General features: G+C 41.3%; 1 protein-coding gene and 1 long non-coding RNA gene across 2 annotated transcripts in view; one reads left to right on the forward strand and one right to left on the reverse strand.

Moving 5' to 3' along the window:
- Window positions 1-6211, reverse strand: LOC116659898. The gene is made up of 3 exons (XR_004315271.1): window positions 6080-6211; window positions 1339-5122; window positions 1-25 (listed from the first exon to the last, which is right to left on the reverse strand). It is a non-coding gene; the product is annotated as an uncharacterized LOC116659898 (long non-coding RNA).
- The window catches only part of DERL1 (derlin 1), a 24650-nt gene continuing 13469 nt past the window's right edge, over window positions 6116-17296 (forward strand). The window contains exons 1-2 of the mRNA XM_006179742.3: window positions 6116-6462; window positions 15712-15823. Coding sequence (XP_006179804.3) covers window positions 6310-6462; window positions 15712-15823 — 265 coding nt within the window. The 5' untranslated portion in view covers window positions 6116-6309. The remainder of the gene's footprint in view (window positions 6463-15711; window positions 15824-17296) is intronic.

Here is a 17296-nt window from a genome sequence, read left to right on the forward strand (position 1 = left end):
CTGTGGTCTCTGCTTCCGATCAACACTGCATTTAGGGATTAAGGGGTTATGCATTCAACTTAATAGAGAAGCAAGGACGCAAATGCATTGAGAATTAAAGGGTTCCTTTTATAAAAAAACATTTGGGTGCAAAAAGAACTTTTATAGAGTCCTCTCTTCTTGACCTTTTCACCATCGTCGTGAAAATTGTTTCAGTTTCGTAGTCTAACTTCAAGAGGCTCCAGTATTATGGTGTCCAATCTACCAGTTATACACCAGTAAAGGAACGTCGTCAGCAGCCAGTTGCTTTGATGCCAGATAAATTCTTTTTTATAAAAATTCACCTAGAACGTCTACAGTCCTTACTAGGTATCAAGCAGTCTTCTTACTTCTGCTTCTTACTAGGTAGCAAGCAGCCTTCATCAGCTCAGCTTGTATAGGTTGTCACAGTCCACATGACCATCGTATTCAGTTTCGGATGTGTGATCAAGAGGTTTCCATATTACAGGTCTTTGAACACGTACACTGCGTTTATCTTTGGATTTAGTTGGACCGAGTCTGAAGGTCAGGCTGGCAACATGTGCCATGACTACTAACCTCCCACACATTATAATTTCCCAATGTTAATACCCCAAGTTGGTGGACCATTTGCTGGTTCCTTCTTGAATCATTGCCTAGTCAGTAATGATGTATCCCATTCATATATATTTTTTCAGCTTTATTGAGGTATAACTGACATTCAGTAAACTCTCCACATTTGAAGTATATAATTTTGTAAGTTTTGACATAAATATACTCCTGGGAAACCATCACCATAATCAAAATAATGAACATTACTCCCAAAAGTTTCCTCCTACCTCTTTGCAATTTCTTTTTATCCCCACCCCACCTTGTTCACAGGCAACCACTGATCTGTTTTCTGTCTCTTAGATTAGTTAATATTTTCTAGAAAATCATATAAATGGGTCTTAGATACTCTCTCTTTTTTGGTTTGGCTTCTTTCATTCAGCATAATTATTCTGAGAGTCAACCGTGTTACTGGGTGTATCAGCGGTTCATATGTTTATACTGCTGAGTAATATCCCATGGTATTGCTATACCACAGTTACTGGTATAATTCACCTGTTGATGAACATTGGGATTGTTTCCAATTTGAGGCTATTGCAAAGAAAGCTGTTAAGAACATTCCTGTACAAGTCTTTGTATGAACATATGTTTTCATTTCTGGTGGGTAAATTCCTAGATGTGGAATGGCTGGGCCATATGGTAGGTATAGGTTTAGCTTTTTAAGAAAGTGTTAAATGTTTTCCAAATGGTTGTCATTTTACCTCCCCACCAATACCGGGTAGTGTAGGATACTTTCAGGTGCTCCACATCTGTGATAAGTCTCTGTCATTGTAGTCATTCCAGGAGTATTGTGGTACCTCATGGTGATTTTAATTTCCATTTCTAGAATGACAAATGATGTTCAGCATCTCTTCATGAGATTGTCATCTGCATATGTCTGCCCAAATCTTTTGCCCAAGTTTTAATTGGGCTGTTTGTTTTATTATTATTGAGTTTTGAGAGTTCTTATATGTTCTGGATATAGGTCTTTTTTTGGGGGGGGGCACTGGTTTTCTGTTGACAGCATCATAGTCAAACTCTGACCCCATTTGTCCTTTTTTTATTTGAGGGGGGAGGTAATTAGGTTTATTTATTTATTTTTCTAATGGAGGTACTGGGGATTGAACCCAGGGCCTCATGCGTGCTAAGCACACACTCTACCACTGATCTCTACCCTCCCCCAGGCCTTTTTTTGTATTTATGTTTTGCAAATATTTTCTCCCAGTCTGTGTCTTGTTTTTCATTCTCTTCACAGTGTCTTTGAATGAGTAGAAAATATTAATGTGGATGGAGGGTCGACCAAGTCAGTCACCGTGGAAGGAATCCAAGCAGATAACAGTTAGATGACAAGGATGGGTTGATATATCACGTGGGAGAGCTGACGCTGTGCAGGAAAGAGTTCCATTTCATCAGTAAAACAGAAATGTGTGTCATGCTGCTAACTGACACACACCCAGGCAATGTTTTCCATTTCCTAGATGACTCTTTGGCCTCGTAAGGAAGGGGGTTAGGAAGGAAAGGCTGTTACAGGTGAGCTATGACATAGTGAACCTCCCCTCTCCTTTTAACATGAGTCAGAACAGTAAAGGAAAATCAAAGGGATGTGCTCCAAGTTGCCTCAATAAATATTCATGCCTGGGGTTCTCATAAAACATACATGAAAGCAACCAAGGGCAGCATTTCATGTGGAATCAAAAGGATTTGGCACCTACAGCTGAAAAGGCACGGTATCAAAGCAGAGGGAGAAATGCGGTGTTGATCTTGACAGGCAGCAAGATCATTCCCACATACAGTGAGAAACTGCTCACATAGACTAGGGGTTCGGAAAGGCCTCCTCCAGACTACAGGAAGGAGGGGACCAGAGGGTGAAGCTCTGATTCCATGGCAGAATGAGCAGTGGCTGCAATTTTCCCATCTTTACGGCCTTTCCACATGGCCGGGAGAGGAGGAGAGTGTAGGACTCTTGGCCTCTATCATGGCCAGAACTGTCCCAAGAAGTGAAGACAGCCTAGAACCACCTCTGTACCAACCCCATGGAGTTGTGAAGAGTTTAGAACAGCAGTTGGCATGTAAACATCCTTAATGAATCCTGGCTATTATAAGTGCCTTTATTTAAGTCCTTCTATGGAGAGTACCAGTGACATATGGATACATTTAACAACTGGCTCTCTGGACAAAAAAGTCCTGGTTTGTAGCATTTGGCAATTTCTGTGGTGTAAATACTCCTGCTACCACCAATTTCAAGCTACCAATGTGATGTCATCAAATGCAGAGTTGGAGAGAGGTGAGCAATAGTATACCATTACATAGTATGTTTACCACATAGATACAATAGACACAAATAGCCTCAAGAGTGTAGATAATGCTAAAATATAGCATAATAATTAAGAAATGATTTTGAGTATTTATTACCTTTTAAAAATATAATTTATTTAAACCTAAGCTAATATAAGTTACTATTTAATAATTGACTCAGAAAATTTCTGAAAATTTAAGTTTGCTCTTGTGAGCTAATGAGTCCACTCCAACTCTGCAAAATTTCTTACTGTCAACTTAGACATTTGTTAATGTTTCAGTTGTCTATTGCTGCATAACACACTACTTCAAAACTTACTGGCTTAAAAAAAAGATTTCCTGTTTTTCACAATCCTGTAAGTTGACTGGGCTCAGCTGAACAGTTCTTCTGCTCCACCTGGTATAGCCAAGGTCACTCATGGTTGCGTTGAGCTGAAGATCACCTGAACATCCAAGATGGCTTCTCAACTACCAGTGCCTCTCTCCACTTGGCCTCTGGGCATTCAGTAGTCTAGCCTGGGCTTTACACGACACTGGCTGCTAAGAAAGTACTGTTCCAATAGGACAAGCCCGAATGTGTTAGTGTTTAACAAGCCTCTGCTTGTATCACTGTGCCTGCTAATGTCCCATTGGCTAAAGGAGGTCACATGGTCAAGTCTAGACTCAGTGTAGGCAGAAACAACACTCTTGCAGCAATCCGGAAAGATGTGCTTTGTTAGAGGCTACTAATGTAATGGTTGATCACTGATGACATCAGGAAATCCCAGGGCCCATTCGGAGGGAGTACACAAAGGAATAAATCTTCCCTTGGGGGTGGTGTATAGCTCAGCAGTAGAATGCATGCTTAGCATGCACGAGGTTCTGGGTTTAATCTCCAGTACCTCTGTTAAAAAAAATACAGTATTAAAAAAGATTCTTCCTTTGAGGGGGGTTAAGAGGGTTATCCTACTGTGTATGTTTGTGTGTGTGTGAGAGAGAGAGTATGTGTGTGTGTGTGTGTCTTGGAGATGTATGGGGAGTGGCAAATGGAGGAGGGGTAGTGGACTAGCACCACGGATAACTCAGTGGCTGTCAACCAGGGATGAGTTTGCCCCCAGAACCCCAGAGGACATTTGGCTGTGTCAGCAGACAGTTTTGGTTGTCATAACTGGTGAGGCTGTCATTTCCAGCTAACCATCCTTTGCACAGGGGAGCCCCTTGCTGACAAATAACTGTCTAACCCATAATGTCAGCGGTTCCGAGCTAGAGAAACCCTGCGTGTAACCTAACAGCACGAATTTGGCTGTTTAGTATGTGCTCTCTATTCCCAACACATTTTCCCCTACTGCCTCTGACAGCGCGAACAAGACATAAAATTCTCTCAGCGCCTCCAAATGCATATTTGGACTACTTGGAGTGGCTTCAAACAGAGGTGACAGATGTACCCTTTTTGGCTCCAGTGTCTTGCCAGGCAAGCATATGCATGTTTGCACATCACATCTGCAATGTCGGCAGTAACATTCTGTGACTAAAAGAGGTCACACATCCGACTTCCAGTAAAATCCCTCAAATGACTTTTCCTCCAAGCCTTCCAGCTCTCAGAAGCTCTTGATATCTTACTTTGCCCTCTTCTCCAGGTCAGCAATTCTGTCCCATTCCTCATTATGCTGAGGTTCCATTTGCCCTCTCTCTGCAGTGGAATCCTGACATTAGTTCAGCAAATGTCAATGGAGCTCCTACTGTTGGCCAGGGGTGTCCTGGGTGCAGGGGTGCAGCAGGGAGCAGATAGCGAGACAACATTGCCTTTGTGTGGAGCTTACATTCCATTTGGGGAGAGAGACAATAGCCAAGGCAATAGACAAATGACAACATGTTAGGTGATGAAAGGTAAAGAAAAATTTAAGCAGGTAAAGGGATGAGAACAATGGGGCGGGGTGATACTTGGATTAAGGGGTTCAGGGAAGGCCCTGCTGAGGGGTGCTTTAATAGATTCTTTTAAAAACAAAATGGATTTTCATCTACTTGTAATTTAAGTCTGACCTGATAAATTAGATTAATAGTCAAGATCATTTCTGCTTCCAGTTCCTCCAAAATTCCAAGCCAGTTGGAGTTGTTGACTGAGGGAAAATGCACAACCTAAAACTTTCCAGCTATGTTTTATTTGGGGAACTTACTGAGGACTATAGCCGTGGAGACAGCCTCTCAGCTCTGATGAATTGTTCCGAAGAGGTAAGGGAGGAGCCAGGACATATAGGAGTGTTTACTGGAACAACAAACAAACAAACAAACAAACAAACAAACAAACCTCCATGTAGTCGTATGTCAAAAGATTACTGCTAATCACAAATGCCAGACATCTCCTTAGTGATTCTACTGCTTTTCTTTGCATGGGAAGATGCAAGAATGTGGCTCGTTGAAATTATTCCTTAGATGTGCATCTTAACTACCTAGGGCTAATATCCAGTTTTTTTTTTTTTTTTTTTTTTCCATCCTGAATTCTCAGGGCACACCATCCAGGTGGCTACCGTGGCTGATGGCTGGCAATTCATTGTTTACTGGAATGGAAGGCACTATTCTTTTGTGCACGGAGTGGCCGTTTTCTCTGCATGGAAAACTCCCTAGATCTTTGCCCTGGGTGGAGTGGTGTGTGTGTGTATGATGGGAAGCTCAGCTCAAAGTTCACCTCCTCTGAGTTCTCCCTGACCATTCTCATTTAGCGTAGCCATCTCTCCCAACTCTTCCGCACTCCCACGAAACTCTACCCCCATCATCTTAATTTCTTCATTACTTTTCTTATCACTCTCTGAAATTATCTTATTCAATTACTTGTTCATTACCTGTCCATCTTTGTTAGTATATAAACTCCAGGAGAAAAGGTACCACAACAGTTTTTACAGCCTCAGCACCGGCGGTGTCACCCGATTTGCACTTGATAAGCCCTCAATAAACATCTATGCCGTAAACGAACAAAAGAGTAAATACCACCTACTTTATTTCTCTCCCTTCTCTTTAAATCCCCTCCTAGCGCACCCACCTGGATTATAAATCCGGCTGGACCTAGGTATAGGGCGTTTAGCCTCGCCATTGGCTGGAGTATTCATCGTTGCTCCTGGCAACCACTGTTGCCCACCAGTCGTGTCTTCGCCCCGCCAGGCCCCGCCCCCCACCACCCCGCCCCCGAACCAACCAGCTTCCGCCCAGTGGTAAAAACGGTGCTCACCCTTTAAGCGGCGGGACTTCTGGTGAACGTCGTCTGCCGCCGCCGGAAGGGGAAGTTTCGCCTTCGAACGCTCCCTCGCTCGTCCGAATTCGGTGGCGCCACGTCCGTCGGTCTCCGCCTTTTGCACCCCGACTGGGGCGGCTTCCAACCCGACACCTTCCCCTCGCCGAGAGGGAGCCGGGACGGGGCGTCGAGAGGCTGTGCAGATCCCGGCGACCGAAGAGAGGAAGATGTCGGACATCGGGGACTGGTTCAGGAGCATCCCGGCCATCACGCGCTATTGGTTCGCCGCCACCGTCGCGGTGCCCTTGGTCGGCAAACTCAGCCTTATCAGCCCGGCCTATTTCTTCCTCTGGCCCGAAGCCTTCCTCTATCGCTTCCAGGTACTAGTCGCCGACGGGGGAATGGGGACTACAGGCCCCAGGTAGCCCCGCAGCGGCGGAACGCTGACCCGCAGGTTACGGACGCGCGGTGCTTGGTGGGATTTGTAGTGCGGCGGCTCCAGCGGTTCGGGGCGGGGTCCTGGTGGTCTCGGGGATGGGCACCGGCTTCGGTAGCAGGAGACGTGGAGGGGGACACTAGGGTTTGGCCCGGTGGGAAGGGAGTGATTTCGCCCGTCTATTAAGATTGTGCTCCCCGCCCTCTTTACTCAGAGAAGGCGGCAGTGGGAAAGTAAGTCTAACAGTTGTCAGTCTGTTGGACGCCAGTGATTTAGCAACCTGTGGCCGTCTGGAGCAGTTGCCCTCTGACCTCCCTCTGCCACCCACGTGGATGACATGTGGACGTCGACTTGCTCAACATCCAGCTGAGTTCTGTTTATGTTAATAAGGTTTCTTCCCAGCAGGAGTGATTTGAAATCAAGGGTGCAATGAGTGAGTTTATTTGTGTGGCCCCCAGGCCATTATCTAGTATCTGAATTTATGAAGTGAGTAGAGAGTAAATTGCTCCAGAAATGGAAGGCCTTGTTATTTTTTTAAACATGAAGAAAGCAGTTCAGAGTAACGTTCCTTGCAAGAGAACATTTATTTCCTGGAAGTTATCTTTATTCACTGGATTCTGTGATTCAAATCATTAATTAGTGGCAGGTCAGATACTAAGATCTGACACTAATTTCAACACATTATTTGAACTGTGGTTAACATTCTTGTCTTCCCTCTCTTTACTGACTATATCTTCGCCTCCTTTGCTGGTTCCTCATATTCCTGACCTTTAAATATTGTGATGTGCCCTAGGACCTCTTCTTCATATTCTCCCCAGCTGTAGCTTCATGGCTTTAAACACTTTGTATAAACTGAAGATTCACAAATACAAATACACAAATTTTCAGTCCAGACCTGTTTCACTTCCAGACTTGTACATCCAACTGTCTACTTGAAATTACCACTTAGATGACTAATAGACATCTCAGACTTAATGTGTCCAAAACAATACCCTTTTCCCTAGAAGTAAATAGCAACTCCATTATTACAGGAGCTCAAGCTAAGAGTCATGGAGTCATCTTTGACTTCTCACATTCTACAGGCTGTTACCAGATTCTGCTTTATTTAGATATATATCTAGAATACAGTTTCTTTTCATTCTCCATTGCAAGCCATGATCTTACTGGCCTTGTTCCTTTCAATCTTTTCTCTAGACAGCTAGAGTGATTCTTTTAAAACATAAATCATGTTGTTGTCAGTCCTCTGTCCAGAACCTTTTAATGTCTTCTCAACTCGGTGAATAAAGCCCAAGTCCTTTCAGTGGTCTGCAAGGCCCTCTACTGCCTCTCTGACCTCCTCTCAATTACTGTTCTCCACTCTCCAGTATATTAGGCTGCACATTGGCATCCTTGCTGTTTCTTTAGCATCTAACTTCATCCCTCCTCAGGGCCTTTGCACATGTTGTTTCTCTGCTTGAGGAAGATAACCATGGTTTACCTCCTTATCTCCTTCAAGTCGGCCCAAATGCCACCCTGCTGGCAAGACCTTATCTGACTTCCCTACATAAAGTAGTTCCCCTTCTTCACTCTGTCTCCCTTACCCTTAACTTTTCTTGCTACATATCACCCCTTGATGTTTGTTAGTCAGTTTCCCTTTAGAGAATAAGACTCCATGAGAGACCCTCGTCTTGTGTACTGCTGTTTCTGTTACCTAGAGCAGTGCCTGGCACACAGCAGGTGCTTATTTATTGATTGAGTACATGGAAGTAATTTGGTACTTGCCAGTGGTGAGCATTCAGGGTACAGTAGTGAATAAGGACAGAAAAAATCCCAGCTCCCACGAGGAAAACAAGAGCGAGGCATGTGATGGAGAGTGACTTTGCCAGAATGTTCCAGAAAGGCCTCAGAGAAGATATTTGGACTGAAATCTGAATGATGAGGAGCCAGCTATGGGAGGATCGGGCTGTGGGGACAGTCTTCCAGGACAAAAGAATAGTAAGTGAAAGGCTTACAGGCAGGAATCAGGAACAGAAGGTGGACTACATGGTTAGGACAGAGTCAGCTGTAGGGACGAGGATTGGTAGATGAGGACAGAGAACGAGCCGGGGTGAGGCAGTAAAGTGAAGATGGAATGGTAGGCTGGGGCTAGATCGTATAGGGCTTTGTGGTTTGAACTTTATTTTGAAGGCCTTAGAAAGGCTTCAGAACCTTTTGAACAGAGGACTGAAAGATTGCCTTCACTACTCTGGAATGGACTTGTATGTGAATGGAGGAAAGGGAAGGCTTGGTGATGCAATCAGAGAGTTGGTGCTTTGGACCAGGGTGGCTGTGAAGAAAGAAGTGGATAGATTTGGGGATCGGAGTAGACAGGGTTGCAGCTGAATGGGTATGAAGGGTGAATGGGTGAAAGGTGCAGGACTCAAAGATGTCACTCTTTTCACAGGAGCAAAACTGAGTGGCTGGTGGAGGCTTTTTCTGAGACTGGGAATGTTTAGGGAGGCTTAGGTTTGGGGATGGGGGAGGGTATCCATCAAGAGTTGTATTTTGGCCATGTTAAGTCTCGAGATGCTTTTTAGGCATCTAAGTGGAGAAGTTAAGTAGGCAGTTGGATATTAGAATATGATCTGGGTATGCAGCCAGAATTGTGTACTTTTCTGTTTGCTTTGGTGACATACTTGTTGAGGGAGTGAATGTTGTGCACTTTGTGCCTGGTGGCATGTTAGGTATTGCGCATGCATAAGGAGCAATGGTTGTAAATGATGGTCAAAACTGGCTCTTTGGCCCTCCTTGCAAATCTTGCTCACTTCTGTAGTTAGCTTAATAAAATAGTCTTTCTAATAGACTCCAGGTGTATAATGGTAAAAGTGATGAACTGATTAGAAAGGTCATCATTCATGTCACACCTTCTATAATTTTCCCATCTTCCTTGCATTGTTTCTTGGACTTGTTATTCTGACACTGGGGAGAAGCTGCTTTTGTCTTCCACAGCTGCTTGCCTGGGTACATTTCACTGGGCAAAATAACAGCACCCTCTGCACCTGTGTTGGCTTTTCTGTCTGTTAACTCATTCAGCTCCCACAATCATATGGAGATTAAATGTTACCTCAGTTGATAGACAACTGCCGTTTCAGTTTCTGTTTTGGTGAGTTCAAGACTGTTCTGAGCTCTCTTGTTTAACTCTTTTTGCATAATATCTACCAAAACACATAGTTTAGTGTTTAACAAAACTTTTTTTTACTTAAAATTTGTTTTTAAAGAATGAAAGTATAGAGATTTACAATCTTGTGTTAGTTTCTGGTATATAGCATAGTGATTCAGTTTTATATATATATTTATATATATATTCCTTTTCATATACTTTTTCGTTATAGGTTATTACAAGATACTGACTATACAATAGAACCTTGTTGTTAATCTATTTTATATATAGTAATTAGTATCTGCAAATCTCAAACTCCCATTTTATCCCTCCCCACCCCCTTTCCCCCCGGTAGCCGTAAGTTTGTTTTCTATGTCTGTGAGTCTGTTTCTCTTTTAATAAAATGTTGAACAAAACATTTTTGATTGCTTTCAAACCAGCCATAGCGAATTTTCCTTTTCTGTTCCAGTAGGAAGACCATGGGATTTCAAGTAGTTGAGTCATGGTCTCCAGGCCTGGCTCAGCCCCCAGACAAGCTATTTTTCCTTTCTGAGCCTCAGTTTCTTCACCTAAAAATACTGGTAATATAATAACATATTAACTCTGTTCTAAGAGTTAACTTTATTCCAACTCCATTGATTATAAGGTGCTCCATCAATTTAATACAGTTTTTTGGAAGAGGAAGAAAGTTATATATTATGTTAAATGAATACGTTGAGACACATCCTAATTTCAGAAATACAAAAACAAGTATCTTCAAATGGAGAAAGAATGTTATCTACTTCACACCTCTACCTTATAAAACACATAGAAAAATGTTTGTAAAGTGCCCAGTAAATAATCTATTAAAAATAGTGCCGATTTTTATTTATTAGCTGATAATAATTCCTGCCATTGCTGTCTTCTCTCCTTGGATGGTAATATTCTAATTTTAATTTGTAATTGAAGTTGAAAGGTAATGGCTTTATCCTACTTTTTGTCCTGTTAAAGGCATCCGGATTTGAAATGGGGAGATAAGAACTCTCAATTTCTCTGATTTGTTTCCAAGAATAATAAGAATTGGCACTGACCAGGACTGTGATTGGGCCCAGGGCTTGTATTTGCCAAGCCTCAGCTCGTGGTATCACATTTAGCCTGGTGACAGCAACCGTAGCAGATTGATTTGAGTGTGTTGGGGAGGAGAGACATGTAGACACATAACAGTCAGGGGGATGAACTTGGTCTGTGGGCTGAGCATAGAAGTAGCTTCAGGGTTTGGATTTAGAACTTTGCCAAGTTTTGGTGTGTACAGCTTTAGAATCCTTCCCATGCAGTCCTGTCCACACTAGATAGTTCTGCCGTGGTCTGTAGATAAGGTTGCCCATGAGCTCAGAGCTTTATTTTTAACTTTCTGTTGAGTTACAGTATACAAGCAGGAAAGTATATATATTATATATTTATAGCTTGATGAATTTTCCAAAGCTGAATGCCAGTATGTAACAAGCACCCAGATCAAGACACAGAACATTGCCAGCACCCTCAAAACCTTCCTACTGCTCCCTTCTGGTCACTGTCCCCTGCAAAGGTATCTGCTATCTTGACTTTTAATACCATAGATTTTTGCCAATTTTTTTAACTTTCTGTAGTTGAAGTTAAACGGTATATATTCTTTTGTGTCGAGCCTCTTTTCAACAGTACGTTTGAGAGTCACCCACATTGTTGCATGTGGTTAGAGACGGCTCATCGTATATGTTGTTCCCTTGTGTGAGCAGACCACCACTTACCTGTTCTACTGGCAACGAGCCTTGTGGGTAGTTCTGGCTTTGACTGCTATGAATAGTGCTGCTGTGAACGTTCTGAAACGTGTCTTGGTGAACATAGGTGTGCATTTCTGTTGTGTGTATACCTAGGTGTGGAACTGATGGCTCCTAATAGCTCGTTTAAAGTCCTCAAATGAGACTGAGGACTCTCTAGTGTGTCCCCTCCCCACCCCCCAGGAGAACAGCCAGAGTTTGCTCACACCAGCATTTGGCACATGGTGCCCTTCCTTCTCACCAGCTTGATGACCCATGCAGACTTCCTTTAACTCCATATCAACCAATGCTTATGGTTTCAGAAAAATCTTTGTTTTTGATAGTCAGAAAAACCCTGCTCTAGGCTCTGGGTGCCATTTGCAATGATTTCAATAGCACATTGTTTGGGAGATTCTAGTGCAGGTGTGGTTGAACTAAACACTCAACAGAAGTTGTTGGACTAGCAGCTCACGAACCCTGTCTGATGCTTGTTTGAAGGCTTCCGTGCCAGGGAGCTCATGGGCTTCTTGCCCTTGTTAAGTGAGGAACTCCAGGCGGGTTACTTAAACTAATGAGGGCTTAGCTTTCCTCGTGAAAAAGCTGGGGTGATTATGGTTCCAGCCTTAGTATGCTGTGGGGTTAGAATGAGATGCTTTGCCTGCAAGTCCTAGGCTCTCTGCCCTGCCCCTGAATGCCTGTTAGGGATCAGTACAGGCTTTCTAGGGTCAAAAATGTTTCTTCATCACTCCCAGCCTGCAAATAAAGCCATTTCCTTATTGTGACTTCCTGTATCAGCTAGAGAGGAGGAAATTCAGTTGGGTACCTTCAATGGGGATTTCAGAAATATCTTACCCTGAATTCTTCTGAAGAGATGAGCTATCTTCTGGTGTTTTCACATTATAGTTTTAAAGTAATACGAAAATAATATGAAGTCCCTTAGATCAGTGAAAGCAAGTGTAATTCAAGGGTAAGCTTAATGAACTGGGAAAAAAAGTGAGGTATTTTGACAGACACTGATTTCCAAATCACAGGTGCACACAGTGGCTAAAAATAGTTTCGTGTCATCAGTGTTAGTGAAAAATGTAGTCAGAAAAAAGCCGAGGTTTCTTTTCCAAAATCAGGCCTGGAGTAACTTAGAGGAATATAGGAGTAGTTTAAAATGTGAATTTATAAAAATCAGGTCAGCATATGACTCCTAAGAGAGTGTAATAATGGTACACCCATACAGTTTTTTTTTTTAACAAAGCACCTTTTTAATATCTACATTCTTAACTCCAACCTTTTACACAGTCTGCAAGCGAAGGAAAAGGGGGGTCAAAGGACAAAGAGTTACTGCGTGAATGAAGACACAGGCTGAAAGATCCAGACTTTTCAAAGGCCCTAAGCTTCTTAAGAGCCAAGAAGGGCTTGCTTGCTTCTGGTCTTTACCCCCAGTACCTTTCATAAGCAGGGAGAGTGAATTTGTGGGCGTACTCTCAGTTAATTTTAGGATTATACCGAATACAGTAGTACTGAAAACTTGTACTAATTTTATACTTCATAATGATGACATCACCTGTGAGAGGCATTGTAAAAATAGGGGCTTGATATTATAAACCCTGGAGTCAGGCTGTCTGGGACAGAACTCTAGCTCTACCACTTACTGGCTATTACTTAACCTTTCTCAACCTGTTTCCTCATCTATAAAATCTACCTCCTGAGTTAGGGCATGTCAGTGAGCATAATAGCACCCTATTTAATTCTTTTAAACATCAATTGGAATAGAGCAGGTACTATCTATCACTCCTCTTTTTCAGACGGAAACTGAAGCTCAGGAGTGATAACTTATGAGCTCCGACTTAAAATCTATGTTTTCTCAAATTATTTCCAATGATCTAATCATACTTATACTATTTCTGTGATAAAATTGTGAATAAACGAAAATGAATTTTAACCTATTTTGTCTTACTGGTTTAATACAGGGTTGTTGGAAAGTAACTTTTTGGGTATGTAAAGTGCATTTTCCTCCACAGGGACTTAAGCTCTGAGGGTTCCAGTCCTGTACTTGGAGAATGTGACTTGCCAGCTGTGTCTGGCCAAACCCCACAATCCAGGCCCTCAGTTCCAGCCACACCCAAGTTGTTAGCAATACCCATTCATTTATTGTGCTTTAGAGTTTTGGGGGACTTTGTACTCATTTTCCCAAGACCAAACATCCCCTTCCTTGTGCCCACGCTTGCTTCTTTGAACAGACTCCCCATTATTGAGAACTCCTTGAGGTAGGGACCACATCTTTCATCCTCGTGCAGTAAGACACACAGCTCTCAAGCCACAAGCTAGTGTTACATTGGCATTTCCAGAAGTCTGGGGAGCCCGTCTCCTTCAACCACTGTTACTTAACATGCTGCTGGTGCTGTTAGCCAGTGAATTAGACAAGACTAAGTTACACTATTTTATTTACAGATAGAGTTATATACTTGAAAAGTGCAAGAGGCTCAGTTTTTAAATATTATAAACGACTAGATAATTCAGCTTTGGTGGTTGGGTGTAAAAAAAGAGATAGAAAGCAAAAGCTCTATAGAGAACTATATATAAAAGCTATGAAAGACCTGTCTAGCTGGAAATTATGTCATTATCACATTGAAACGATGAAGATGTTGGTTCTAATTCATTTAGAAATACGATACTGAGACTAGCCAAGAAAATTGTGACGAATGTGGAAGAAAAACAGGAAGGGGATTATTTGACTTTACCAGATAAGAAAACACATTGTAAAACTACAGATTAGAATAGCTTGGTATTGGTATCAGAATTCAGTTTCAAACAGAATAGTCTAAAAGTAGACTTTAATATAAAAGGGAATAAGTATATAATAAACATAGCTTTTCAGATCAATGGAGAAAAGAGGAGTCACTTTGTAAATAGGATTGGGAAAACTAGTGGCCATCTAGAAAAATAAGTTGAATCTCTTTCTCACTCTTCAGATGAACCCTGAGCCTGTTATGGTACAACTGTGAGCACTTTGATATTCTTGGAGTGGAGAAGTACTTGTCAATGTGATACGTGATGGATATATTTGCCTATATAAAATTAAATTTCTATATGCCAGAGTATGGCCAAAATACCACAAAAGCATAAGTCTAATAACAGAGCAGAAAATAATTGCAGCAATGAGAAAGGGCAGTTTCCATATTCTGTAAAGAAATGCAAGCCTAGCGGAAAAATGAAGGAAAATGCTAAAATTTTAAAAACATGATTGGTGAATGTGAAATATACTAAATTGTGAGGGTGTGGAAAGAAGACAGGCATTCATCTCCATTTTAGGAGGAAGTGTAAGTTAGTTAAACATTTTTGTAGGCATTGGGTAATATTTGCCAAAATTAAATGCAAATATTTGATCTAACACATTGAGTCACAGGAATTTATCCTATGTGTAAGTACATAAAGAGGATACTCAAGAATATTCATTCATCTTTTGTAACCATTTAAATGAACTTTGGACATCCACGTGAAAGGAATATTACGAAGCCGATGAGAAATGTTGTCAGAGGAATGAAACAAGGTATAGAACAGTGCAATGTAAGGCAGGATGAAAAGGGAAGACTTGATAGTAACACATACTATTATTTCTCAGAAAATACAGGAAGTGGATCCATTCTTGCTAGAAAGGGAGCTGGGAGACTAAGGGTCAGGACGGAGGCCTCCTTCTCATTGTAGACCTTTCTGTAATTTTTGGGCAGGGAAGGGAATATTACTTACTTTTAAGTTGTGGATCCACATTGCCTAAATTGGTTTGAGTTGAATAAAAAGTTCCTATTTTACTTCTGCCTTTTGAATATGACAGTTTTTGACAAGGTTTGTCATCCCACTGTATTCTTTTCCTACATAGATTACTCTACTGTTGGAAATTGACTTTGTAATTCATTTTCTTGTTTTTATTGAAGTATAGTTGATTTACAGTGTTTCCAGTGTACAGCAAAGTGGTTCAGTTGTACTATAATTCATTTTTGATAAGTGTAACTGTAAACCTGATCCCAGTAAAGATTAACGATATACTTTAGTATTGATTTTTTTTCCACTTGTTTTGAAATATTTATTGCTTATTTTATGATGCCATCTTATTTCTTTGCCTTGCAGACTGATGTGATTGTAACCGATAGGAACTTATCTTCCATTGTTTTTTTGAATTATATTGGTGGTGTCCCTTTGGTAGCTCTTATCACTGAGAAGAATGTTTTGCAAGGGTTAATTTCATTTAGTTAAAAGAAAAAAGAAAAACCCGGCTTAAAGAAACTAACAGCTGTGTTTATTTTGATCTGGACAGATCTGGAGGCCAATCACTGCCACCTTTTATTTCCCTGTGGGTCCAGGAACTGGATTTCTTTATTTGGTCAATTTATATTTCTTATATCAGTACTCTACACGACTCGAAACAGGTACGTTGTTTTAAGTATTGTTTCTGTGTATCTACTAATCTGTATATTTACTTACTGGAGGAATTTAGAGGGCAGTTAGTGTATATAAATAAATGGCATAAGGATGTAAATGCTCAGGAATTAAAAACTGTGCCAGAACTCTGCTAGGCACTTACCTGGCTTTTAATCCTCATAATATCATTGTGAGGTTAAGGAGCAGGGTCACCATTTTATTGGTGAGACTCTTGCCCATATCCTGTGTGGCTGGGCTGTGTGCCTCTCAGTTTTCCCTCTCTCTATTTCAGACACACAACAGTCACTGTTTTTTAAAGCACAATTAGTCTGAAGTGTATATAGCTCCTAAATTAGGGTTGAGAACCACTCCTTTATGCAATTAGAAGCCTAGATTTAGTCTCTGTAATGGAAACACTCAACTTTATAGCTGGGATTTAAGAATACGGCAGTGTATCAGCTATGAATACCTATATGATGTCATGGATAAGCTATAAAATTCTTCCCTTAAAACTTTCTTATTGAATTGCTACTTATTTCCTATAGTACCTTATATGCTCTTCTGAATTACTTATACTGAGAAGCTAGAAATCGATATACTGCTATATCAAAGTGTGAATATAATTTGGTTAAGCCTGAATGATTTTGAAAAGGTTGGCTGACTCCAGGGACTGTAAACTTGATGGCTCGTAGCTCAGGATAGAAAATTCTGAACTACCCTTAAATCTTAAGTCAGTGCTCATACGTTTGAGAATTGTGAATCATCTCACAACTACAGGGCTATAGAAGGGTGGGCATTTGGTGCCGAATACCATTTTTCCTTAAATTGGCATTTGCTATTAAGATACTTCTCAAAAAACAGAGATCACTGTGTTAATACAGAGTGTTGGTTGATAGACTATTACTTCTGGAAGGGACCTAGCCCATGCCCTTTGTTTTCTAGAGGAAGAACAGGAGATTCAAGGAAGTCGAGTGACTTGGCTGAGGTGAAACTGATAGCCAGGACTCTGACCTCCGTGTCAGGGGCTGGATCTTCAAATCTACCAGAGTATATGATTTTCATTCTCCTTTGCTGACTTGCTTAACATTCTCCTCCTCTGATGTGATTGAATTGAGGGTTAAGTTGTTGGAGAAACTTTTTTTATATGTATTAGTAGCAAACTCTAGATTACGTGTGGGAGATCATGACCAGGTAAACATTTTATTATGGGAAATTTTCAAACAAATACAAAAGTAGAGAGAAATATTAATGAACCTCTTTTTTCCTTTTCCTTTTTAATTGAGATAAAACTCACCTAACATAAAATCTATCATTTTAACCCTTGTTAATTCAGTGTAAGTTGTATAATTCAGTGGTCTTCAGTATATTCACAGTGTTATACAACCATCACCGCTGTCTTTAATTCCAGACATTTTCATCATCCACAAAAACCCAAAGCAACAGCCTCCATCCCGCCTCCCCCTCCTCCCAGTCCCTGGCAA

This window comes from Camelus ferus, chromosome 25 (genome assembly GCF_009834535.1).
Source record: "Camelus ferus isolate YT-003-E chromosome 25, BCGSAC_Cfer_1.0, whole genome shotgun sequence".
NCBI lineage: Eukaryota > Metazoa > Chordata > Mammalia > Artiodactyla > Camelidae > Camelus > Camelus ferus.